Source organism: Balaenoptera borealis (assembly GCF_965194805.1).
Source record: "Balaenoptera borealis genome assembly, chromosome: 6".
Classification (NCBI taxonomy): Eukaryota; Metazoa; Chordata; class Mammalia; order Artiodactyla; family Balaenopteridae; genus Balaenoptera; species Balaenoptera borealis.
Window position 1 is genome coordinate 119,921,930 of NC_138863.1, and position 27,397 is coordinate 119,949,326.

Genomic DNA, 27,397 nt, shown 5'->3' on the forward strand with positions numbered 1-27,397 from the left:
CGTCCTGGGGCACCTGCTGGGATCTCCTGGCCGGCGGGCAGGTCCAGCCTGCTGGCGACGGGGCCTGTGGTCCTGCTCGGCACCGGCCCGCCCACCCTGAGGGTGGATGATGCGGGGTCCGCGGCCACCCTCCCTCCCCGCGGGGCCACCCTGAGCTGCACCACTGTGGACCGTCTTTAGGAAATACTCTGTCCAGACAGATGAGGTGAGAAGCAATGGCAGGAGACGGCAGGGGGTGAGGCGAGAAAGGAAAAGAAGGGAGGTACCAGGAGGCCGCTGCACAGGGACAAGGGAAGAACATCCGTTGGGATTAACACATACACACTACCATATGTAAAACAGATAACCAACAAGGAGCTACTGTGTAGCACAGGGAAATACTCCGTAATAACCTAACTGGGAAAAGTATTTGAAAACGAATAGATACATGTATATGTATAACTGAATCACTGTGCTGTACACCTGAAACTCAGACGACATGGTAAATCCACCTACTTCCATTAAAATAAATAAATAAATAACACCCATGGTCAGGACCCACACGGGAGGTCTCCTAACTTGACTTCTAAGGAGAATCTAATGGGCAACTACAGAATCTGTGGCCAAAGTGCTCGGGAGGAAAACAAAAGTCTAAAACTGTGCCAATCCCAGCACTCTGGTCAAGCAGAGCCGAGCCCGGCCGTCTGCGGGGAAGAAAGCAGGCGGGCTGGCTCATCAGAGCCCAGGCAGGAGCCCCAGGCCACCACGGGGACGCCGCGCTCCCTGCTGGGCCTCCGCGCTTCGGCCTCACCGTCCCAGGCAGGGCGAGGGGCCGGGTGACGGCGGGTGGAGCCGGCGGGGCCGTCCTACCTTGAACACCTTGATCTGGCAGCTGGCCGAGTGCAAGTGCTCCGTGTACTCCCCATTCTCATTCTGCTTGAAGGTATCGATCTGCACCCGAAAGGGCACGCCCTTCTCGCCCCCGTGCTTCCTCGGGGTGAACTCTGTGCTGATGCAGTGCACCTGCAGGGGACGCGGGGGGCAGGTCGCCAGAAGCAGGCGAGGATGGGCTCTGGACCGCCCCCCACCCACGGGCTCCTCTCCAGATGGAGGTTTCCATCCCGCACGGTCAGACCCACCTCCACCTCTCCGCTCTCCCCCAGTGCTGTCCACTCGGTCAGGCCGCTGGCCGCCCCATCCCCTATCCACAGAGGGCATGCCCTCTCACCTTTGTCCCTTGACCTTGGAGGCCCTGCCTGACCACCTAAGTCCTTGCCGTTGCTCCAGGCCCACTGACCCCGGCAGACCCCCTCACTCCTGCCCCTGAGACCTCTCCCTTGGCAAATCCCACAGACCACAGAGCAGGGACCACAGCTTAGTCCCTAAGGGCCTGGTGGCCAGGTTACTCAGGCCAGGCCAGAAGCTGGGACCGCTTCTTTATTTCTCGTTAGTGCCTGTTACACAGAAGGCACTTGACGTATACTTCTTGCTATAACACTGTGATCATGTCATAATACAATACATCTTATTGTAATAGTAAACGATAACATTATTATAATTCTTTTAAAATGCAATTCAAGTATTGTAATTATGCAAGGCAAAAAGATCGCTCACTTTTACTGAGCGATTGCTATGAACCAGGCCTTGTGGTCATGGCTCTGTTTTCACTCTCTAATTTATAAGACAGGGGGGAAAACCAAGAGGCTCAAAAAGGGACACACAGTAAGAGATCCAGGGGCAGGTCCGGAAGCACAGGGCCCCGGCTGGGCCCTTGGCCACCTCTATCTGCCGTGGTGTTTAACACAAGGCCAGGTTCACAACCAGGTGCTTGAGAATTAAATAATTAATTTAATAATAGAAACAATTACGAAAAAAATTTTCACTTCAAATTATTTATGCTAGGCCATACTTGTTTGGCAAAAAGCTTACATATTGATAAGCAAAACCCACACAGGATGCTACAACATCCCACGTCCTTTTCCCAGCCCCACGGACCAACTAGCTCTGTGACTCTGAGCCACACTCATCCACCCTTTCAGCCTCCTTTCCTGCAGCAGAGGGCAGGAGCCCATCAGGGCCCCCCGGACGGATGGTTTCGAGAAACGACCCAATGGACCCCAGAGCTCCGGCTTCCCCACTGAGGGCAAGCTCCCTCCCGCTCACCTGAATGAAAGCAGACGCTCTCTTCGAAGGGTCCCACAAAAACTCAACTGCATTCAGCTGGGTCGGGCTGGCCCTGGGGTCCAAGATACCAACAGACAGTGGAATATCTGTGCACATACACACACAAAAGTGCAATCGTCAGCCACTCCCAAATATTTCGGGAAGGATTCTCATTACAGGTCCAAATGCCTTACACAATTCGAAATGCCAGAAGTTCTGAAAACTAGGTTTTGCGTAACTCACTTGGCAGAATCCTGACTTGACGCCTTTACCCCATTGTGTAGAGTCATTCTGTTTTGCTGCAGGAACATTGCTCTGCTTGATTGCCTGTTGGCGATGTGACCCGAAGCTATGGGTCTACACACCTTACTGTCATTCCAACTTCTGAATTCCAAAACCCATCTGGCCCCAAGGGTTGTGGATAAAAGACCGTGGACCACCACCTGAGCCCTCAGTTCCATTTCCACTGCCCCTCTCTGTGAGGCCCACCCTGCCCTTCATCACTCATCATGATCCTTTAAGGCAGGATCTTTCTGCAAAGCCTTCCCTGCTTCTCGCTCCCTGACGGCAGGTCCTCAGATCCCACGTGCCACCCCATCCCAGCCCCCGCAAAAGGTGAACTCCCGAGGGCAGGCCTGGTGGCACGGTCACCTCCACCAGCTCCTATGGGGTTTTACACAAGGCAAAAGTGCGCCAAGATGCCCTGGACTGGCCTGGGTCCAGATGGCACCCAGGAAGGACCCCCGAGCGCCTGGAGCTCCGTCGGCCTCTCCTGGCCCGGGAGACTCACCGATGTCCAGGATGCGGTCCCCGGGCCGGCTCCACCGCCAGCCCTCCAGCTGCTGGTGCTCTGTGTACTGCAGCCGCCGGTCGTGGAACAGCACACGGATGATGCTCTGGGCGGGCGGAGGAGGAGGAGGGGTGGCAGTAAGGGGCAGCGGAGCGCGGGTCCTGAGAGGGACCCACAGGGAGCCTGCCCTCGACCCTCCCCAAGCCAGACAAGCCTCCCGCCCTCCAAGGCCTGGAGCAGCCTGGAGCAGCCTGGAGGCTTCCTCCCCGCCCCCCTCCCAGAGCCCCAGCAATACGAATGACGGCACGAACACGAGTGCTGCCCTTCCCTCCAGGGTTGCTAAGCGCTCTGCACACGCGGGTCATCTACAAACCCCTCCGCGCAGATGAGTAAACTGAAGCTCAGAAAAGGCTGGCAAGAGGCAAAGCCAGGCTGGAAGCCGAGCCTGTCCGACCCAGCGCCCGGTCCATCAGCCCGCGTCCCTCTGGCTCTCAGTGCTGCCGGCCCACCCGAGGCCCCTTAGACAACACACTCCGGGGACCAGGAGCCCACCTCTGGCCCTGGAGCTTTCCCCAAACCTCCCAGGCACTCCCGCTGCAAGGCCAGGTGCTGGGACCGCGACAGCGCACCCTCAGGAGCCCAGGAAGGGCACAGCCGGCAGCCTCACCTTCACGTATTTTGTGTTCAGATCCTGAAAATCTCCCAGCTTCCGATTCTCCAGCAGTCGGATTTCATAAGACTGACCTGGAGGGGGGATAACAGTACATTTTCCGTTTCTGTCTTCAAATTTGGGACACCCCCAGCTAGAGGTCTTCTCAACACCCTCAGGGCCCACCCAGGCCTCACGGCCCCGGGGACCAAAGCAGAGAACAAAGGCCACAGACAGCTCAGATCACACTCTGGACTGGACACCCCAGTTTGTCCATGTGGCCTGGAGGGGGGCCTGGGGCTCCCAGGGTAACGCGCGTGACCCCTGGAGAGAGACAGCACCTCTACAATGTTCAAAGACATAGAATCCAAAACAATACAGTTAGCGTTAAATTTACAGAACACAACTTCGTATTTCTTGTTTCTTTTGGCCTCACCATGGCTTGCAGAACTTCCCTGACCAGGGATTGAACCCGTGCCCTCTGCAGTGGAAGCGCGGAGCCTTAACCACTGGACCACCAGGGAAGTCCACGACTTAATATTTCTTTATGAAGAATACCCCCTATACACTCGGATGGAGAACACAGATACTTAAATCTACATTAAATAACTGACCGGACCCTTCCTGAGAGCAGGTTTAAAGGAACGAATAAAAGCCTGTTAAACATTGTCTCTAATTGCAGAATGAAATGCATTTTCTCAAGTTAAAAGAATTTCATGTATTTGAAAGGGTGTGGGGATTCTATTTGGGGACATGTAACCAGCACAAGCCGGTGAAAGAATGTAAATGGAGAAAAGATCCATCCATAAGAACAACCCCAAACTTTAAAGTATCTGCAAATAATCTGAAGAAAACTACACATATTTTATTGGAAAATAAAATATAGATTGAAAAAATAGGATATGCCACATTCCTAGAGGGGAAGACCACCTAGCAAATGACGTCAGCTTTTTCCAAATTAAGTAAATTCAACCACAACTCTAAAACAGCTTAGCATACATCAGAGCTTCATAAAGGATGCTTTACAAGTAAGAGAGAGCAAATGATCTCATAATTGTTCTTGGTAAATCTAATCAAAATTTGTTTAAAAATTTTTTTAAATAATGATACACTCACAAGAAGTTACAAAAATAGTACAGAAAGGTCCTGAGTATCAACCCCAGCTTCCCCCAGTGGTGGCATCTGAGGTCACTATGGTACATTATTGAAACTGACCATGGCACAGTACAATTAACTAAACTCCACACCTCATGCAGATTTCCCTGGGTTTTGCAGGTTTAATCCAAGTTACCACTGGATTAAAAAACTAATTTCCTAAGGTTTTGTTTTAACGTGAATGGCGACTCAATAGGGAAGGACTTTCTGAACCCAAAATCAATGAAGGAAAGAGAAATCTGATCAAGATACAGATACAGATGTAGATATATATACATCTATATCTTAAATGCAAACAGCAAACTAGGAGCAGCACAAACCCAGTGGTTAACAGCTTTAATATATCTAGAAAAGCAATGATTAGAAAAATATTAAAACAAAACAAACAAGAAAAACAAAACAAAAAAAAGAAAAATATTAAGACTCCCTGGAGTGGGTTAAATTGTAGTCCCCCAAGAGATATGTCCATATCCTAATCTCCAGAACCTGTGAATGTTACCTTCTTTTTGGAAAGAGTCTTTGCAGATGAAATTTAAGTTAAGGATCTTGAGACGAGGAATGATCCTGGTTTGTCCTGGAGGTCCCTACATCCAATGACAAGTGTCCTTATAAGAGGACACACAGAGGAAAGAGGAGGCAAGGTGACCACAGGAGCAGAGATGGGATTGATGCAGCCACAAGCCAAGGAATGCCTGGAGCCACTCAAAGCCGGAAGACGCAAAGAACGGATTCTCCGCTAAAGTCCCCACGGGGACCACAGCCCTGGAGGATTTCTGACTTCTGGTCTCCAGAACTGGAGAGAATAAACTTCTGCTTTGTGTTAAGCCAACGTGTTTGCAGTCCATTTGTTAAAGCAACCCCAGGAAACTAATATACTCAGTCCCCCAGTGAATAACAGAGCAGGCAGAGACTACGAAATTCAGTCATTCATTCCAAGTATTTGCTGAGCACACAACCACACGCCAAACGCCGTGCAATCCTGGGGACACGGTGCCGTGGGCGTGGACATGATGCTGGCTGGCTCAGAGGTGCCCACTCGGTGAAGCTCCCTTCTCAGGAAGGTGGGACCCGTCCATCCGGCTTTCGCCAGCCCAGCTGCCAGGACGAGTGAAAACCAGAAAGACACACCAGGCCCCGGCACCGCTCAGGTCGCCCTGCCGGGCACGTTCCGTCAGAAGGAAAAGGCATGGACCCCAAACTCTTGGCCTGCTCACGTGCCAGCTCCTAAGGGTCTCGCTGACCTGAATCGACACTGGTACCTTTCTGAAAAAGCCAGATTTTTCACACACGTTTCCGGGCTCCGGAGCCAACACTCCCTTGATAGCGACAGGCAGTGGAGCCTCACACACCCTAAACTGGTTTTTCCAGTGTCCTCCACCTCCCCCAGGAAGAATGCAGCCGGGTCTGGCATGAGGCCCAAGGCCCAGATGGTCATTACCGTGGGTTTACAGGCGCCCCAGGGCCCCATGAACACTGACCCCAGGCTCCGCGGGGCAAGCTCAGCTCAGGGCCGGCAGGCGACACCTCCCGTTCCACGCAGAGTGGTCCCCGGACATGAGCATCACAGGTGGCTGCTCAGGGATCAGAGCTACTAATGGGGCTACAGGCCCGGGGTCCCGGCCTCCTCCACCGGCAGCACAGACCTGCCCCCCTGCTTCCCCACCGCATCTCCCTTGCTCACAGAACCCCCCCAGCCACTCTGCACCCCCCTGCTCAGGCCTCAGAGAGACGCCCGGCCTCCCTCCCCATCCGGGCTGCCAAGGCGCCGACACACATCCCCAGCCCCCTCCCAGCCAGCACAGCAGCAGCACCCCCAGTGACACACGGGCTGATGAGCAAGGTCAGGACGGCTGAATTGACCCGGGGGACACGGACATCTCTCTGCTTGGCCGGCATCACCTCAGGGCATGGGTGGGAGCCGAGGAAAGTGGGCTCTGTCAAAGCACAGGGCTGTGTCTGTTTTGGTCACCACTGTACTGTCTGACGCAGGAGGGACTCGATGCTCTGTGCTAGAACTACAGGGCTGGCAAAAGCAAGACAGCCTCCCGCCCTCAAAGGATTGGCGATCTCCTGGGGTATCTCAAACAGAACCGGCATAAGGCGAACCCTAGAGATGATCACACTGAGTGAAGTAAGTCAGACAGAGAGAGACAAATACCATATGAGATCACTCATATGTGGAACCTAAAAAAAGGATACAAATGAACTTATTTACAAGACAGAAATAGACCCACAGACATAGAAAACAAACTTATGGTTACCAAAGGGGAAAGGTGGGGAGGGATAAATTAGGAGTTTGGGATTAACATATACACGCTATACATAAAACAGATAACCAATGAGGACCTACTTTATAGCACAGGGAACTCCACTCAGTATTCTGTGATAACCTATAAGGGAAAAGAATCTGAAAAAGAACAGATATACGTATATGTATAACTGAATCACTTTGCTGTACACCTGAAACTAACACATTGTAAATCAACTGTACGCCAATATAAAAGAAAAATTAAATTTAAAAATTTTTAGAAAAGAAAACAAATAAGAAACAACAGAGAGCCAAAGGGGGAGGTGGGGAGGAAGGGTCTGGATAAGAAAATAACACTTGGCGATAAACTTTGAAGAGTGGGCAGGATTTCTACAGTTGAGGGAAGAATGAATGAGAAAGTAACCCCAAGCAAAACTGTAGTCGGGAGGTGGCCCTGAGAGACGTGCCTTTAGGGAACACCGAACAGCTTCCATTCCCTGGGTGCTTAGCCAGCAGCAAAGTCTGCCCAGGTATTCACTCACCTGAATCAACAGTGCAGCTTAGATTATGAGCCCCACCTGATAGAAGGAAGCAGAGGCTCAGAGAGGTTACCTGACTTGAGCAAGCTCACACAGCTAGTCAGTGATAGAGCCAGGGGCAGAAACTTGGCCCCAGCCAACCTGTTGTGTGTTGCCTGGAGGGAAGAAGGCTCTCTCTCAACTTCGCCTTTCTGGAAGGCATCTGGTTCCATTCTGTTTGCTGGTTAAAGTCTGCCCCCAGCATCTGGTGGCATACAAAGCGCCCCATGAGCCCCATCCCCAGTCAAGATGGTATTTTTTTTCTCCTTCCTTCTCCCCTTTAGGACTAGAAATAAAGGGGATTCTTAGGATGACCAACTCGACTTGTTCCCTGACCCTGGATAAAGCACGTTGACTCCATTTCCTTGTCTGTAAAATCCTCTGTTTCCTACACCCTAAACAATAATCCAGAAGGATAGCAAGAGGGAGGAGATATGGGGATATATGTATATGTATAGCTGATTCACTCTGTTATAAAGCAGAAACTAACACACCATTGTAAAGCAATTGTACTCCAATAAAGATGTTAAAAAAACAAACAAACATGACTTTAAAAATTTGAAATAAAATGAAAAGATTTTGAACTTCTGGAAAAAAAAATAATAATCCAGAAGGATAAATAAATCACTACAGAAAATGACAGTAAAGCCTGTTCTAATTTCAGAATTGTGAAATGTGGAACAAGGAAAAAATGTTGGTCTTAGAATCAAGGGAATAGGATAATAAATAAGTAAACAATCACTTCGTTGTCATCTAGCTCTGTGTCGGGACATTGCTAAGCCCTCGCGAGCATTATTTCATTCAGCCCTCACAACAATCTTAGGAGGAAAACCCATTATTGCTCCCGTTTTATAGATGAGGAAATTAAGATCCAGAGAGGTTAAGTATCTTGTGGAAGATCAAACCCAGCTCTGCTGGACTCTGAAGACTGGTCACTTAGCCAAGCTACTCCGCACGGTGTCTGGTGGCTTCAAAAGTTCCCTTCTGGTTCTAATATTCAAGGAATCCATCTGTTATATTTCTCCTGAATTTCTTGATATTTGTTTTACTTCATGATCCTGTTCCATCCGCCTAAACCCTCTCCTTTCTTTTAAGGCTCAAATTCCTAATGCCCAGGACCTCAGTTCTCTGAACCAAGATGGGCCTTAGAAATCTGATGTGTATGTGACCATTCTGTAGCGTATCATTTCCTCATGATAAACGAGCCTCCCTGAAACACATGTTCCTATTCCCTTTAAAATACTCTGTATAGGGACTTCCCTGGAGGTCCAGTGGTTAAGGCACCACGCTTCCACTTCAGGGGGCACAGGTTCGATCCCTGGTGGGGGAACCATGATCCCGCCTGCCGCGAGGCGCGGCCAAAACATAGAAAATAAAATAAAATAAAAAATAGAACAAGGGGATATATGTATATGTACAGCTGATTCACGTTGTTATAAAGCAGGAACTAACACACCACTGTAAAGCAATTATACTCCAATAAAGATGTTAAAAAAATAATAAAATAAAATACTTTGTATAGCACAGGGAACTATATTTAATATCTTGTGATAAACCATTATGAAAAAGAATGTGTATATATATATATATGTGTGTGTGCATAACTGAATCACTTTGCTGTACAGCAGAAATTAACACAACACTGTAAATCAACTAGACTTCAATAAAATAATTTTTAAAGTAATAATATAAAATACCCTGAACATATTATAAGGTGACAATAGCTAAAACCATGACATTTTTGGTATGAGGACAAATAGAACAATGTAAAAGAGCCCAGAAACAAACCTTTAGATTCTAGCAAACTTGATCTATATAGCAGTGCTTTAAAAAAAAAGACAGACTTTTTAAGAGTGTGAGCTAACCGGTTATCCATATGGAAAAATAAATCCATACCTCACATCACACATAATAAGTTAATTCTAGGTGGATGAAAACCATAAAATAAAAGCAAAACCTTAACGTTTCTAAAGAAAATATGAGACTACTTCATGATCATGGGGTAGGAAAGGATTTCTTAAACTAGAAACAAATACACAAAAGAAAAATTATGTCCTTTATAAAATATAAGAAAATCTGTGTTAAAATTTATATCGAGAAACTTCTGAAAATACCAGGGGTGCTGTTAATATTTACACAGTCCCTATCAGTGGGAAATGATCTAGCAAACTGGGGCATATGGTCACCCTATGGAAACAGAAGAAGGTCAACAAACACATGGAAAGATGTGCCGGACGGTACAAGAAAACAGGATACTGTAAAGTAAAATAAGATACAATCTAACATCTGTCCGAGGGGCAAAAATTTCAGCTTGACAGTAGCAAGTGTGGATGAGGCTGTGAAGAATGGGCTCTAGGGCACTGCTGATGGAAGCGTTACGCTGATATAACCATTGGGACCATAGTTTGCCTCCCCCCCCCACCCACAAAAAAAGGAGTTAGGCTAAAGACACACAAGCCCCCTGTCAAGCACATCAATTCTAGAGGCACATCCTAAGGAAGTACTTGCTATGCACTGGGAGACTTAGATAAAAATTTCCCGCTATGGCATCGCTCATTGCAGTGAGAAATTGTCACCAACCTATATCCAGCCACAGGAGAAAGACACATTAATTCTATTACGGGACTTAGAACGGAATAGCACACAGCACTTGAAATGAGCCCTCCAGAGGCATGGATCAACATGGAGAAATCTCAGAAACATACTACTAAACAAAAAAAGGGGCTCAGTGATGTCTATGAGACCACTTATATAAAGTCTGGAGACAGGGAAAACAATACTGGTCGCTTTTACGGCGAAGTATGCAAAAAGGAGTAAAAACTTAAGCGTGCGCAGAGGGACCACCAACTTCACAACGATGGTTTTGCTCCTGGGAGGAAAGGCAACAGGATTAGAAAGAGGTAAAATCAGAAGCAAATTTGGCAAGGTTGCAAACACCGCATTGGGCACATGAATATTTGTTCTCTTATTCTCTAGAGCATTCAGTCACTCTGAAATTAAAATACAGTTGACCCGGGCTTCCCTGGTGGTGCAGTAGTTAAGAATCCGCCTGCCAATGCAGGGGACATGGGTTCGAGCCCTGGTCCAGGAAGATCCCACATGCCACGGAGCAACTAAGCCCGTGCGCCACAACTACTGAGCCTGTGCTCTAGAGCCCGCAAGCCGCAACTACTGAGCCCGAGCCCCACAACTACTGAAGCCCATGCTCCGCTACAAGAGAAGCCACCGCAATGAGAAGCCTGTGCACTGCAACGAAGATCCAACACAGCCAAAAATAAATAAATTAAAAAAAAAAAAAAAAACACAGTTGACCCTAGAACAACGTGGGGGTCAGGGGCGCGGACCCTCGGGGCAGATCTGCCGTTCCTCTGCGTCCCTGGGCTCCACCAACCTCGGACTGTGTAGTACTGTAGTATTTGCTATTGAAAAGAATCCAATCTTGTGTATAAGTGGACCCGTGCAGTCCAAGTCCATGTTGTTCAAGGGTCAACTAGTATTTCTCTCGCATGAAAAATAATTCAATGGAGGAAGAACTCTTGGAGCTGGTCGTCATTCTGTACTGCATTCTGGTTGTGTGTTTCCAACTCCACAGCCCTGCCTTAGAGGGAGGATCTCTTGGGCTCCATTGCTCACTGCACACCAGCTGCCCCCCACCCCCTCTGTGCCAGTGACACGCTGGGTGCAGGATAGCCCGAGACACTAGCAGGGGTTGCATTCGCCATACGCATTCACACACCATCCCCACCATTTTGCCACTGAAATTAAAAACCACCCGCAGTGTAACGAGCCTATTTTTTTTTTTATTTTATTGAAATAAATGTTGTGTTACTTTCTGCTGTACAGCAAAGTGATTCCGTTATACATATATATATATATTCTTTTTCATATTCTTTTCCATTATGGTTTATCACAGGATATTGAATATAGTTCCCTGTGCTCTACAGTAGGACCTTGTTGTTTACCCATCCTATATATAAGTTTGTATCTGCTAATCCCAAACTCCCAATCCATCCCTCCCTCACCCCCCTCCCCCTTAGCAACCACAAGTCTGTTCTCTACATCTGTGAGTCTGTTTCACAGATAAGTTCAATTGTGTCGTATTTTAGATTCCACACATAAGTGATACCATATGATATTTGTCCGTCTCTGACTTACTTCACTTTGCATGATCATCTCTAGGTCCAACCAGGTTGCTGCAAATGTGAACCTATTTTATTTAATCAACTCACTTCAACTTAATTTTTTCAAGTGCGTGTCACGTCTGCATATTGAAAATCATAATCATATACCATAATTAAATAAAGTCATGGTAAACATTACACAGCTATGCAGCTGCCAGCGTTCTACAGACCCGTACAATTACCGTGGGGATCTCGTTAGCACCCAGGTTTGGAGCCCAGACTCCCCTCTGGGCCCATGACTTTGTAATGGGTAAATGGCTCCAAAAATGTGGACAGTATTGGTGGTTAACGCAGCGGGCTGATGTAAGTTTGCAGACACACCCAGCACACAGTGGCGCACAGGAGGTCCCTGGCTCAGAGGCTCCCCTGCGATGAGACCATCAACAGCACGGCAGGGGAGCCCTACTGCTGGTGTGGCCTTCCCGCAGCCTTGACAGAGCCCTTAAGGCTCTGGGTTTCCTCCAGTGATCCTGCCCGGCACCCCACCGGCCCCCACCGGCCCCGGAGCTGTTAAAGGCCTCTTAAAGGCCGGCAGGCGTGAGCCCCAGGGCCAGCGTTTAGTTTAGCCCGGCCCAGAGGAGCCAAGGTGACAGGGAGTGGCGGTGCTGGAGGAGAGGCGGTCACAGGCTCCACGCCCACCGGCGGAGGCCAGCAGAGCTCGATGACCCCCTCCCACTTGAGGGCTCCAGCTTTAGCCTGCGGGGAGGGGTGTGGGCCCCTCAGCTGGACGGAGGCTCGGTGGGGAGCCCGGGTCACCACCGGGAAGAGCGGCTTAGACTTTGTCCAAAGGGCCCTGACGCCACTCAAAGGGGGACGAAAGCTTCCCTCTTGCCCAACCTCCCACCCCCCCACCCCCCGTTGACCTTCCTGCTTCCTTCCACCCCATGCAGGGAGGAGCAGAATGGGGGAAGAGGGCAAGGAAAACACGGGAAAAGAAGAGAAAACTCTTTCAGCGAGGTTTTAAATAAAATACACAAGTGCAGCTCTCTACGTGGCCCCCGGCACAGGCAGGGGTTCAGCAAACCGAGCTTCCCCCCATTTCCCTCGCGTAACCCACAATAACCAATGTCTTCCAGCCCAGGCATCGGCAAACCTTCTCCAAGAAGGGCCGGGCAGTAACTATTTTCAGCCATGTGGGTCATAAGACCTGTCACAACGCCCAGCTTAGTCACTGAACAAGGAAGCAGCCACAGACAGCACATGAATGAATGGGCATGGCTGGGCTCCAATCAAACTTTTTATGGACACTGGAAGTTGAATTTTCACATAATTTTCACTCTTCCTGCTGACCTCTTCCTCCCTCCCAACTTCTCTCAGCGCTTTGCAACTTCGCCCCCCAGCTTTCTTGCCTGATGGCTAAGTCAGAGCACTCAGAAGCCAGCTACCAGTTTACCTGAACTAGATTTGCACACACACACACACAAACACACACACACACCCATAGCCCCTTGGACAGTACTGACATGTTTTAGGTTTTTAACTGATGGCTGCACAATCTGACATTGAATTCCCTAAAGCAAATAACAGAGCTGGAACTAGTCAGCCAAACCAAGAAGAACATGCAAAGATGTTTAACCTCTTTAGTGGTCAAAGACAGGCCAAATGAAAATAACGTGGACTTCCCTGGTGGTGCAGTGGCTAAGAATCCGCCTGCTGATGCAGGGGACACAGGTTCGAGCCCTGGTCCGGGAAGATCCCACATGCCGCAGAGCAACTAAGCCCGTGCGCCACAACTACTGAGCCTGCGCTCTAGAGCCCGTGAGCCACAACTACTGAGCCCACGTGCCACAACTACTGAAGCCCATGCGCCTAGAGCCCGTGCTCCGCAACAAGAGAAGCCACCACAATGAGAAGCCCTCACATTGCAACGAAGAGTAGCCCCCACTCACCACAACTAGAGAAAGCCCATGCGCAGCAATGAAGACCCAAAGCAGCCAAAAATAAATAAATAAAATAAATAAATTTATTTTTTTAAAAAAAAGAAAATAATGCAATGGCAGTTTCATTTATCAGACTGGCCAACGTTTAACAGATTGCTAACGTCCCTCAAGGACAAAATGTGGGGAAATGGGCTTTCACATGTCAGAGGTGGGAGATGGGATGTCACAGCCTTTAGACAGTATCCATCAATACTACAAACGCATACAGCCTCTGACCCAACCATGCCATCTCCTGCACTCTAGTCCACAGAAAAGGGTGTGGAGAAAAGGGAACACTCCTACACTGTTGGTGGGAATGTAAACTGGTATAGCCACTATGGAAAACAGTATGGAGGTTCCTTAAAAAACTAAAAATGGAACTACCATATGATACATCAATCCCACTCCTGGGCAGGTATCCAGAGAAAACCATAATTCAAAAAGACACATGCACCCCAATGTTCATTGCAGCACTGTTTACAATCGCCAGGACATGGAAGCAACCTAAATGTCCATCAACAGAGGAGTGGATACAGGAGATGTGGCACATATATACAATGGAATATTACTCAGCCATAAAAAGGAACGAAATTGTGCCATTTGCAGAGACGTGGATGGACCTAGAGACTGTCATACAGAGTGAAGTCAGAAAGAGAAAAACAAATATCATATAGTCTCGCGTATATGTGGAATCTAGAAAAACGATACAGGTGAACTTGCAAAGCAAAAATAGAGACACGGAAGTAAAGAACAAACGTATGAATACCTACCAAGGGAGGAACAGGGGAGGGTGGGATGAACTGGGAGACTGGGATGGACATATATACACTACTGTGTATAAAATAGATAACTAATGAGAACATACTGTATAGCACAGGGAACTCTACTCAATGTTCTGTGGTGACCTAAATGGGAAGGAAATCTAAAAAGGAGGGGATATATGTATATGTATACATATATGTATACATATACAGCAGAAACTAACACAACATTGTAAAGCAACTAATTATTAATTTAAAAAATATATTTCTCTGAGGCTATTCAATGCAGCAGTACTGTTATAGCTAAAAACAAAATGAACTAAATGGTCAAAAAAAAAAGAACAAAACAAAAAAAACGAAACAAACAAAAAAATGAACTACATGGTCAACAGCTATGTTAAGACCAAGCTGTAGAAGAGCACGCGGCTGTTACAGAGAATGAGGCGTGTCCCTTAACCAGGTGACACAGCATCCTGTGCCCCCGGAGATGCTGCAGCCTGGACACAAGGTCATGAACTATCCCTGCCTGGAGTACACAGCCTGAATCTAGTCATGAGGAAACATCAGGCAAACCCACAAATGGCCTGGATACTCTTCAAAACGTCAACCGCATGAAAGACAAGGCTGAGGATCCGCCAGACGAAAGGACAACTAAGCACAGTGCCTCGTTCTGGACTGGACCTGGAATCGGGGCAAAAAACTGCGGAAAAGGACGGTGTCAGAACCATTGGCCCAATTTAATAGGGCTGTGTGGTAGGTGAAGGTATTGTATTAAATTTCCTGAATTTGATCATGGAAATATGGTTATAGAAGAGAATGGCCTTGTTTTGAGGAAATACCTGCTAAAGTAGTTAGGATAAAAGAGCATGATGTCTACAGCTAACTCTCAAGTGATTCAGGGAGGAAACATATATGTAAAATACAGAGATAAAGGAAATGTGACGAAACATTAAATACTGGGCTTCCCTGGTGGCGCAGTGGTTGAGAATCTGCCCGCCAATGCAGGGGACACGGGTTCGAGCCCTGGTCTGGGAGGATCCCACATGCCGCGGAGCAACTGGGCCCGTGAGCCACAATTACTGAGCCTGCGCGTCTGGAGCCTGTGCTCCGCAACGAGAGGCCGCGATAGTGAGAGGCCCGCACACCGCGATGAAGAGTGGCCCCCGCTCGCCGCAACTGGAGAAAGCCCTCGCACAGAAACTAAGACCCAACACAGCCAAAAATAAATAAATAAATAAATAAAAAAGATACTGTCATTATTTAAAAAAAAAAAAACAAACATTAACTACCGATGAATCTAGTGAAGGGTGCAGAGAAGTTCATTATACTAACCTTTCAATTCTTCCACAGTTTGAAATTTAAAATCACTTTGAAAAAGTTAAGAGTTAAAAAATAATTTTAAAATTAAGATTATATATGTAAAGGACCTACTGTAGAGCACAGGGAACGATGCTCACTATTTTGTAATAATCTATAAGGGAAAAGAATTTTGTAATAATCTATAAGGGAAAAGAATCTGAAGAAGAATATATATATATATATATATATATATATATATATATATATATACACACACACACAAGAATGTATATATATGTATTACTGAATCTCTGTGCTGTACACCTGAAACTAACATGATATTGTAAATCAACTATACTTCAAAGATTATATATGTATAAAGATATATATGTAAAGATTATATATACATAAAGATTATATATGTATATTATATATACATATTATTATATTATATATGTATATAATATACTACTATATTATATATGTATATAATATACATATATTATATGGTTATATATGTATAAAGTAAGATTATATATGTATAAAGTAAGCTACAAGGATATACTGTACACTGCAGGGAATATAGCCAATATTTTATAATAACTGTAGATGTATGAGTATAGCCTTTAAAAACTGTGAATCAGTATACTGTACACCTGTAACTTATATAATATTGTACATCAACTATACTTAAAAAAAAAGACAGTGGAAACCAAAAAAAAAAAAAAATTAGGCAGATCTAGATCCACAATAGACAGAAAAAATCCAACACACACACACACACACACACACACAAGAGTGGGAAAAAAACAAGTCACTGAATAATATGTACACAATGATTATACTTTTATTTTAAAATGTTATAGTACGTATATCCCTATATTTGTGAGCCAAATATATGGAACTAATAATGCATAGAGAAGGACCCTTCCCTCTTAAATTATATATATCTCCAGAATTAACTAGGAATATATTCCACGTGACTTTGAAAAAACGACACAAAGAAAAGAGGGAGTAGTGCCTCATACTGTCCCAAGCACATAATAGATGACCACGGTGACGATGGTTGGCATTTTTTTCTTCTAGCAGTAGGCTGGTACCCAAAAGCCAATCAGACAGGGGGGCATTTGGGGAAAGCAGCTCTTTGTCCCATAAACAGACCACCAGACACAGGCAGACGAGGTCAGATCCGCAGGTCTCTCTGGGCGGCCACCGGAGAACCTGCCGTCCAGGATCCCTGTGTCCACTTTGGGGGTAAGGACACCCAGGCCCAGGGAGCTGCGGATGTGCCCGAGGTGACACCGCAAGTTAGTGGCGAAGACTCGGCGGCCTGTGGCCTGGCCCAGGACGGGCGGGGGGAGGAGAGCGGGGTCAGGGCAGACACACTGGGGTAGAGTCAGACCCTCCCAAGTCCTGGGCAAGTTCTCGAACCTTTTTGTACATCACTCTCTACATGTGCAAAATGTTCTTGCGGTTTGTGGGGAGGAAATAAGATCATGCACCTGCAGCCTGGCAGGGAGGAAGGGCTCAGCAAGTGCCCATCGCGACTACCACCTCCAACCAACAAGCGTAGAGCCTCCCCCGGGCCCAGCCACTGTCCTGGGTGCCGCACGCCCTCCCCACTGCTCCAGCACTGAGCAGCCTGGCCGCCCAAGGCCATTCAAGGTCACCCAGCCCCAGGAAGCCCAGCTGGAACAAGCCCCCAGGCTACCTGACTCTCTTCCGAACCGTCTGGGGGAGGGGGTGCCCAGGGCAGACACACCCCCGCCCTGCCAGCCACCTGCCCCGGGGCCGTGCCCACTGGGTGCTCCAGCAGCGTAGCTCTGGCCAGCCAGTGGAACCAGCGCAGGGCCTCCTGCCCAGATCACCGCGTTCCCAAGAACAGGAGGCAGCTGCCCGGGCCGGCCAACCAAGATTTACAGGTTGTTTACTTTCCAACAGTTACTGCTTTGGGTAATTAATGTCACATAAAACATAATGGAAGCCATCGTTACCTCTCAGGGAACGGACGGCTGGACGCCAGCAGTCCCAAAATAATAGCAGACGGGGAAAGCGCAAGGCCACAGTGTCTTCAGCAAGGGTGGTCTGTCTTGTCACTTGCGTACGTGTGGTCTCGGGCAAGTGTGTGACACAGAGCGCTCACACACAAGGCTTTGGTGCAAAGCCACACACCCAAGTCCTGATCCTGACGGCCCATCACCTGTGTGACCTTGAGCCTTAACCTCCTGGCAGCCACGTACAAATGCCAGGGACTAGGCCGTGCCTGGCATACAGCGCGCCCCCAATAAATACCTGGAAGACAGTAAATATGCGTGTGCCTGTACCACAGCAGAAGAGGACATCGTATCCTGGAGACCCCTTCGAGAAGGGATTGTTTCCGGGGCGCAGGGCCCGGAGAACATAAGATGCTCAGCTTGTGTTAAGCATCTTGCGGTGCCATAAGTGGGGAAACGCTCAAAAAAAGGATGGAGGGCTTCCCTGGCGGCGCAGTGGTTGAGAATCTGCCTGCCAATGCAGGGGACACGGGTTCGAGCCCTGGTCTGGGAAGATCCCACATGCCGCGGAGCAACTGGGCCCGTGCGCCACAATTACTGAGCCTACGCGTCTGCAGCCTGTGCTCCGCAACAAGAGCAGCCGCGACAGTGAGAGGCCCGCGCACCGCGATGAAGAGTGGCCCCCGCTTGCCGCAGCTAGAGAAAGCCCTAGCACAGAAACGAAGACCCAACACAGCCATAAATAATAAATAAATTAATTAATTAATTAATTTTAAAAAAAAAGGATGGAGGTGTGTCACAGCATCATAAGAGCCAGTCTGAAGGAGCTCCCAACAGCCACAACTGGAACAATTTCAGAAACAAAATAGATAACAATAGTGTTGAATTTCAACACAGAGAATAAAATTAATATCCACTAGTCTATACTGATATAATAAATAAGTGAATAAATAAATTAGTGGTAGAGAAGAGAAAGCTCTTTCTTACAGTAGCATTTCAATTACTAGATGTAGAAAGAATTATCTCCTCCTCCCCAAAATATTTATTAGTTACAAAGGGGAACATTGTAACTTTGCAGCAGAGAAGCCTGGCAGACACCACTCAATCATTAAGGTTAATGCCAACAGCAGTAAGACATGTCGGTGTCATGATCCCCCAGTATGATGCCCTGGCAAGGGCGTCACGTCACTTCAACCCCAAAATGCAATAATCTCAATATCATCATCTAAAAACATCAGACAAACCCAGATTGAGGGGCATGCTACAAAATAACCGGTGACCACTTTTTAAGCCTGAAGGTCATGGAAGAAAAAGAAAGACTGGGAAATTATCACAGATTGGAGGAGATATAACAACAAAATGCCATGTGGGATCCTGGATTGGAATCCAGAACAGAAACAGGAGAATCGTGGAGGAACAGATAAAATTCAAATAAAGACACAGAAGAGGGAACAGAATCATGCCCATGCAATTGCCTGGTTTCAATCACCGTACCGTGTTTATACAAGATGTTCACGTTATGAAAAGCTGGGTAAAAGGTAAGCAGGAGTTAGCAGTAGTACTAGTTCTAATTTAGACTAAGTCTCAGTTAGTCTCTCCTTGTTCCCCAAAATGCTAAGGCTCCTCCAGCCCCACCCAGAACTGGGGAATGGTAGACCTGACTGGGACCCACACTCATACACACTGCTGGCTGATTCCGAATCCGGGGTGTCTAGACCCCTAGACGCTTGATCAGCATCTTCTAAAATTGTTTGATTTGCTCTCAGTACTAGGAATGGTTATCTCTTTTCCCTGTTTCATTTTACGCTTGGTTGTTGCTGGTTCACAGGAAATTCACTACTTTTCTACACGTTGAACTTTTATCTAGCCGCCCTGCTAAACTGAATCCTTAATCTATGAAAATGAGTAACGTGAAACTGCAGATAGGCAACCCGTTACGACTTACAAAATGGTAACCGCATTCGGTTCAACCTAATACCATGGTCCTTGTAGCTCGATACGCAAAAGGGCAGGAGAAAAATGGGCGATGGACATAAACCGCCAGTTTTTTAAAAAGTAAAAGAAATGCAAAGGGCTTGGCTCAGTTTCACTCATTTTTTTCATGATGGAAAAGAAGGAAATGCAAATCAAAATCAGGAGCTTATTTTCTGTGTGCCTCTTAGACAAGATTCAAAAGGCTGATAATACAGAGTCCAGGTAAGGATGTGGAGAAACAGGTACCCTCCTACACAGGTGGGAGGGGAGTAAACAGGTAAGTTAGTAGCACAAAGGACAGCACAGGGTAGAAAACCAAATCTCTAAGATAAGGTCAGAACTGTGACTCACTCGGGCATCTCCCTCCATGCTCAGCCCAGCAGGAACCGTATGCCGTGGCTAGGGCTGTTCATAGGCTCACACAGGCCCTTGATCTTGAAAGTGGGAGCCAGACCCTCCCGGTCGATCATATTCCAACCACCACCATCTGGCCCCGGGCAGCCCCGTTTTCGGTCTCGGCCTCTGGTACATGGAGGACACCCTGGGGCAGTCACTGTGGGGCAGACCGGGCTTGTCAGGGCAGCCCCAAGGCAGCCGAAGCCTCCCCCCCAGGCCACCCAGGAGAGTGGGCACCTAGGGACCATCTCAGGGAAGTGCTCCATCCTCAGGCTCTGTTTAGAGTAGAGAAAGGGCAAGGGGCGGGGGGTGGGGGGCGGGCAGCCACACTGATGCAGCTCTCGGGTGAGCATCTGGTCTACCCTCCTGGAACCAGGGGATGGGCGCAGCAGCCCCTCTGGGGGTGGGGGGCGCTGAGGACCTGTGATCCAGGGGCGTCTGGTGGCTTCACCGTCTGCCCTCTGGCCATGGACACAGGGAAGCCGGTGGGCACGGACAGCATAAGGCAGACAGACCCTCAGAGCATCCTCACAGCGCTGGAGCCTCTCTGGCTTCAGTTTGCTCCTGAGACCCAGCAGCAATCCTGCCTTGAGGTCACCTGCTCTGTTGAGGCCGGCAAATGGCTGAAGAGGCCTCCATCACCCCACCCTTTATTCCATCAAAACGATAGACAATAAAAAGCGCTAGATGTGGAGAAACTGGAACCTTCCTCTACTGCTGGTACGATGTAAACTCGTGCAGCTGCCTTGGAAAATAGGACCTGGCAGGTCCTCATAAAGCTAAACGGACAGTAGCCATAGGACCCAGAAATGCTGCTCCTAAGTGCATACACGTGAGAAATGAAAACATAGGTCCACACCAAAACTTGCACCTGAAGATTCACAGTAGTACATTCATAATAGCCAAAAAAGTGGAAACCACCCAAATGTCCATCAACTAAAGAGTAAATAAAATGAGGTACGTTCACACAATGCAATATTATTCAGCAGCAGAAGGGAAGGAAGTTCTGATTCATGCTACATTGTGGCTAGCCCTTGAAATCATTATCCTAAGTAAAAGAAGTCAGTCCCACAAGACCACCCTTTGCATGATACCGATTAAATTAAATGGCAGAATAGGCAAATTTATAGATGGAAAGCAGATTAGTGGTTGCCTAGGGCTTGGAGAGTTGGGGGACGGCAGGTGAAGAGGAAGAAAACGAAGACTGACTGCTACTAGGTGCAGAGTTTCTTTTAGGGGGACAAAAATGCTCTAAAATTAGTTGTGGTGATGGTTTAACATATTTAACTGACTAAACTAAAAAACAATGAATTGTACACTTAAACAGGTATGTGAATGTATATGGTATGTGCATTGCATTCTAAGGCAACTTTAAAAAGAGAGGGACCAGATGGAAATCCCACTCTGTCACCTGAGGCAAGTCACACAGCCTCTCCGGGCCTCTGTTTACCACCTATACGATACAGGGGGGCGGGATGCGGGGTGGACAGGCTAGATCAGAGCTTCTCAAAATGTTCATAAATCACCTGGTCACTTGCAGGAAAATGCGGGATCTGATTCAGGTGTCCTGCAGCAGACCCCAGATTCTGCATTTCTAACCAGCTTTCAGGTGACACGGGTCCATGGACATTTTCAGTAGCAGGACATCAGAGATGGCATCTCAGGCCCCCTCCAGCCCTAATACTTAGGAATCTCCTCCGGCCCACCTCTGTGAATTCCCAGAGCATGTGTGGTCTGTCCTTCCCACTCAAGACAAACAGGGTCCCCTAACCATCCAATGGAAGTGACTGGGACCTGGTCACTGGATGGAGACCATGTGCTCTCCTCGTGAGGAAGGTCAAGAACCTCCCAAGTCTGCCTGAGCACAGAGCACCTCGCTGGGCACAAGGGAGACCCCGACCTGCAGAGCACAGAGCCATGAGTGGGGCAGGGCCCACCCTGTCCTCGCAAGGTCCGGGTCTCTCTTTCTGGAAGAGGTGGAGAACAGCAGTACCCTCAAGGCAGTGGCTCTCAAACCCAAGAATACCTAAGCATCAATCACAGGGGTGCTTGGCGAAAACGGATTCCTGCCCCTCGCAGCTCTAACACGGAAGGAAGCACACACTCCAGGAGACCCTGATGCTGGTGGTCCGAGGCCCAAACACTGCCCCGGAGCCACTCTGGAGAGAAGACAAGTTTGCTCTCTAAGAGACCGTCAGGAACGCACTGCACACGCTGGTAAGTCAGGTCCGCCCTCCAGACCTCTCTTTCCCCATCAGGAAAGGGGCAAAGGAGAAGGGGGGAAGGGAGGCCAGCTGTCCACCTCTGGTCTCCAACCAAGTCAACACCAATCCACCCAAACGATAGGTTTCCTTGTTGGAGGGCCTTGCAAGGGAAGAGTGTCCCATGGGGAACTGTGAGAGGGACACAGAGTCTGGAGAAGAATGAGGTAGGGACACCAGCTCTTAACTGACACAAAGAAGCATTTCCCCCTCTCCCTGTGGCCTCAACAGACTCCAGATCTGTCCAGCCCGGGGTTCACGCCTGGCCCGGGAACATTCCACCTTTCCTCTGGGCTTCTTCCTTCTCTTGGGAAAGGAAGGGGTTGGACAGATCATGGTACCTACTCGTGTACAGCAACTCCTTTAAAACAAGACACAAAACCCCTTCCTCATTCAGAGCAGAGAATCTGTACACGTTTTTTTTAATTGAAGTATAGTTGATTTACAATGTTGTGTTAGTTTCTACTGTACAGCAAAGTGATTCAGTTATACATGTATCTATTCTTTTTCAGATTCTTTTCCATTATGGTTTATTACAAAATACTGAATATAGTTCCCTGTGCTAGACAGTAGGGCCCTGGTGTTTATCTATTTTATATATAGTAGTTTGTATCTGCTAATCTCAAACTGCTAATTTATCCCTCTCCTCCCCTCCTTTCCCCTTTGGTAACCATATATTTGTTTTCTAGACACATTCTTCTAAGTAGTGATTCTAACCATAGTTCAGTGGTCCCTGAAACCTAACTCAGGAGCTGATTTACACAGAGCAAAGTGGGTCCATCTACTCCTGACCTTTCTTCCTGCTCCCCTTCCCTCCAAGCAGCCAAATTTAGTGGCAGAAGGGAAATAACACTTTCTGAGACCCACTTACAGACCTGGCACTTAAATTATCTTCCCAATGGATAAACAACAAGGTCCTACTGTATAACACAGAGAACTATATTCAATATCCTATGATAAACCATAATGGAAAAGAATATTTAAAAAAAGAATGTATATATTAATATAACTGAATCACTTTGTTGTACAGCAGTAATTAACACAACATTGTAAATCAATTACATTTCAATAAAAAAAAAAACTTAAAACTTATCTTCCCACAATGCCATACAAAGTATAACCCTTCCTACCTGTGCAGTGACCAGAGTGAAGTCAATTAAACCTGATACCACCTCCCCCAAACTGATGGTCTGTCCTGGTGGCCAGGTCCACGTTTGGTTTAGGAGTAGGACACTCAAGGCTCCAGGCAGGCAGTTGTAGCCCCCAAGCCGCTGACCAGGGGCAGACCTGCTCTGATCAGAAATGTTCCTATGAAGTTGTCCAAATTATGGGCACGAAGCGCAAGTCCATTTGATTTTCTCCTGGAAATTTTGGCATGCGCTGCTTTGACTATTTTTACAGTAAAAAGCCAAGGTCTTTATTCCCATCTTGCCACTAGGTTCTTCATGATCTTTTTTTTTTTTTCCCTTAGATTCCATATATATGTGTTAGCATACTGTATTTGTTTTTCTCTTTCTGACTTACTTCACTCTGTATGAATAAAGACACAGACCTACTAGAGAATGGACTTGAGGATATGGGGAGGGGGAAGGGTAAGATGTGACAGGGTGAGAGAGTGGCATGGACATATATACACTACCAAATGTAAAACAGATAGCTAATGGGAAGCAGCCGCATAGCACAGGGAGATCAGCTCGGTGCTTTGTGACCACCTAGAGGGGTGGGATAGGGAGGGTGGGAGGGAGGGAGACGCAAGAGGGAAGAGATATGGGAACATATGTATATGTATAACTGATTCACTTTGTTATAAAGCAGAAACTAACACACCATTGTAAAGCAATTATACTCCAATAAAGATGTTAAAAAAAAAAAAAAGCCAAGGTACTTTGCGGGGTTGGGGGAGGGTGACGGGAATCAAACTAGCCAAAAGCGCTTTTGAAGAGTGTTTCATCAGTTAGCAGATAACACTCGTTCCAGAAGCCCTCAAGTCCACTGCAGCAGGGGATAGTCCTTGGACGTTACAAACTCTGTTTCTGAATGCTTGGAGGCACTTAATAAAGATGCGACTAGGTCCACCTTTGCACCTTGACTGAGAATAGAAAGCAGGTCCCCCAAAATTTCATTCCATGGAGTGATGATGGCTCGTCTGGAAGGCCAGACACAGTCACTGGCAGAGGCATCAAAATCCTTGCAGTCACGGGACTTCCCTTAACAGTGGTTAAGACTCCACGCTCCCAGTGCAGGGGGCCTGGGTTCAATCCCTGGTCAGGGAACTAGATCTCACATGCATGCCGCAACTAAGAGTTCGCATGCCGCAACTAAGGAGCATGCCTGCTGCAACTAAGACCCAGTGCAACCGAAGAAATGAATAAATAAATATTAAAAGAAATACCCTTCCAGTCGCAAGTGACTGGGGCCCAGAACGTCATAAAGATGTCTCGGAAGAACGTAGAACGTATTCTAAAGGGACGGAAAGGATGGGAGAGAGGAAAAAACACAGAAAGAGCTGGAAAACTTCACACAAAGGGAACAGGAGGGCAATGATACAGCAAGTCAGCTAAAACCTCTAAAGATGATAACCTCACCTGCTCTCTTGAGAGATTACATGAATGATGGCAACTTGGCATCAGCCAAAAGAGTGAGTCAGAAAACGCAGGCCAAGGTCATCAGTCACAGGTCATTCTGAAGAGACTCAGTGATGCTATTAACTTAAATATTTCCTTAAAAAAATCTTGAGAGGGGTTTCCCTGGTGGCGCAGTGGTTGAGAATCCTCCTGCCAATGCAGGGGACACAGGTTCGATCCCTGGTCCAGGAAGATCCCCCATGCCACGGAGCAACTAGGCCCGTGAGCCACAATTACTGAGCCTGCGCCCTAGGGCCCGTGAGCCACAACTACTGAGCCCACGTGCAGCAACTACTGAAGCCTGCGCGCCTGGAGACCATGCTCCACAACAAGAGAAGCCACCGCAATGAGAAGCCCGCGCACCGCAATGAAGAGTAGCCCCCGCTCACTGCAACCAGAGAGAAAGCCCGTGAATAGCAACAAAGACCCAACGCAGCCAAAAATTAATTAATTAATTTTAAAAAAGAATATATGTATATATATGTACAGCTGAATCACTTTACTGTACAGCAGAAATTAACACATTGTAAATCAACTATACTTCAATTAGGAAAAAAAAGGAAAGAGAGTTTGTTGAGGGTTGTATAGCCTGAGAGAAAGCTCAATCTGAAGGGGGGAAAACACTCACAAGTGAAAATGGCTGACTTAGAATGAGAAATCCAGGGAACTCCCTGGCGATCCAGGGTTAGGACTCTGCGTTCTCACTGCCAAGGGTGTGGGTTCAACCCCTGGTCGGGGAACTAAGATTCCACAAGCTGCGCGACAAGGCCAAAAGAAATTTAAAGAAAAGAATAGGAAATCCAGCTTTTCCCAAGTGGCCCCCTTGTGCGTGTAACTCAACCTGCAGCCCAAGGCAGTGCCCAAGAAGGTCAGGTAATTTTAAATGAACCATGTGTTTCTGATGCTTTGACATCTGGAGCCCTGTGAACCCTGGGTAGGCAGCCCCTCCCAGGGCTGGCCAATTCTCAGGGATAGTAAATGACTAGCCTAGAGGATGCTTTTCATATGCAAACTAACCTAGAGTTCACACTCTAGCCCATCCCCTGCTCTATCAGGTTTTCCCAGCACGTCACGCTCCAGGCCACCAGCCCCCTGCCCTAATCACTCCAGAGCTGGGTGGGTACCAGACACCCAGGGACGGCCTTTCTGCCCCAGAGCCAATCCTAAACCTGCTTTCTCTGCCTCACCCATTCCTTCCCCTAGAGACCACCAGAAAGGGTCTTGCCCAGATTCTCCCCTCATTCCCTCTGCCTCCTGACTGACCCTGGTGCTTCTCCCTAAGGCCTTCCACTCCGGAACCGTGAGTAACAAACTGTCTTTTTCATGGTAATGTCTCCTTATCTTTTGGCCTCACAATGCCTGAAAAATAATAAAACCTCCATTGAAAACAGATCGGGACATCCCTGCATCATCAGGTCCCCAGGGGAGCAAAAGAAAAAGCACAATGATTCAGGATAATGTGGAGGCTGGATTCAGATTTACAGCAGCCAACCTCTGAACACGTACCAGCACGGCAGGACAGCTGATGTGTCTTCTCTTTAAATTAATCCTGATGGAGGCCAACTCCATTTAATGCGTTGCTTCATCGATGCTGCATTTGTTCTCATATTATAATTTCTAATATAGTGTTTCTGGAGGTCAGTGAAGAAATGTTGCCTGCCATCAGTAAACAAAGGATGTTGCGGCCTCAGCCGCTGCAGTCACCCCCCAATGACGCACCCCGAGGAGACTCAGGATGAGAAAGTATAGGATACTGACCCTAGGTAGCTAAGGTGCATACCAAAGGAATGATTTCAATCAGCCCAGGCTCTTGCATCTTCCCGTACATAGAAAAGCGTTAAATTCCTTACCTTGAGCTGTCTGGTTTTCTTTAATTTTTAACGTAATTTTTTTTTTTTTTTTCCTGCACCACACAGCTTGCGGGATCTCAGTTCCCTGACCAGGGATGGAACCTGGGGCCCTGGCAGTGAGAGCGCCAAGTCCTAACCACTGGACCACCAGGGAATTCCCTTACATAATTCTTAAGAATATGTCATTCCTAGTTCATTGGACCCCGTGGAATTAGATTGTCTAAGTATTCTATCTTAATTTAATTAAATGGTCCACCATTGCTTAAAGCACAACTGACATTTGACACGACCAGGAGACCTTTGAAACATTAAAAAATCATTTCTCTACGCTGAGCTGTGATAAGAAATCTGTACAAGGAAGCTCCTATTTATTTCAATAAATGTTGGTCTTAAAAACAAAGAAAAAAGGACTTCCCTGGTGGCACAGTGGTTAAGAATCCACCTGCCAATGCAGGGGACACGGGTTCGAGCCCTGGTCCAGGAAGATCCCACATGCCGCGGAGCAACTAAGCCCGTGCGCCACAACTACTGAGCCTGTGCTCTAGAGCCCGTGAGCCACAACTACTGAGCCCTCGT

The 27,397-nt window shown here is 47.6% G+C and overlaps 1 protein-coding gene across 2 annotated transcripts in view; it reads right to left on the minus strand.

Moving 5' to 3' along the window:
* The window catches only part of TFCP2L1 (transcription factor CP2 like 1), a 66,122-nt gene that overhangs the window by 26,637 nt on the left and 12,088 nt on the right, over positions 1 to 27,397 (minus strand). For both annotated transcript variants that reach the window (XM_082397909.1, XM_082397910.1), the window contains 4 exons: positions 3,600 to 3,676; positions 2,933 to 3,038; positions 2,143 to 2,249; positions 850 to 1,002 (listed from right to left, as the gene is read on the minus strand). In XM_082397909.1, the coding sequence (XP_082254035.1) occupies positions 850 to 1,002; positions 2,143 to 2,249; positions 2,933 to 3,038; positions 3,600 to 3,676 (443 nt within the window). The remainder of the gene's footprint in view (positions 1 to 849; positions 1,003 to 2,142; positions 2,250 to 2,932; positions 3,039 to 3,599; positions 3,677 to 27,397) is intronic.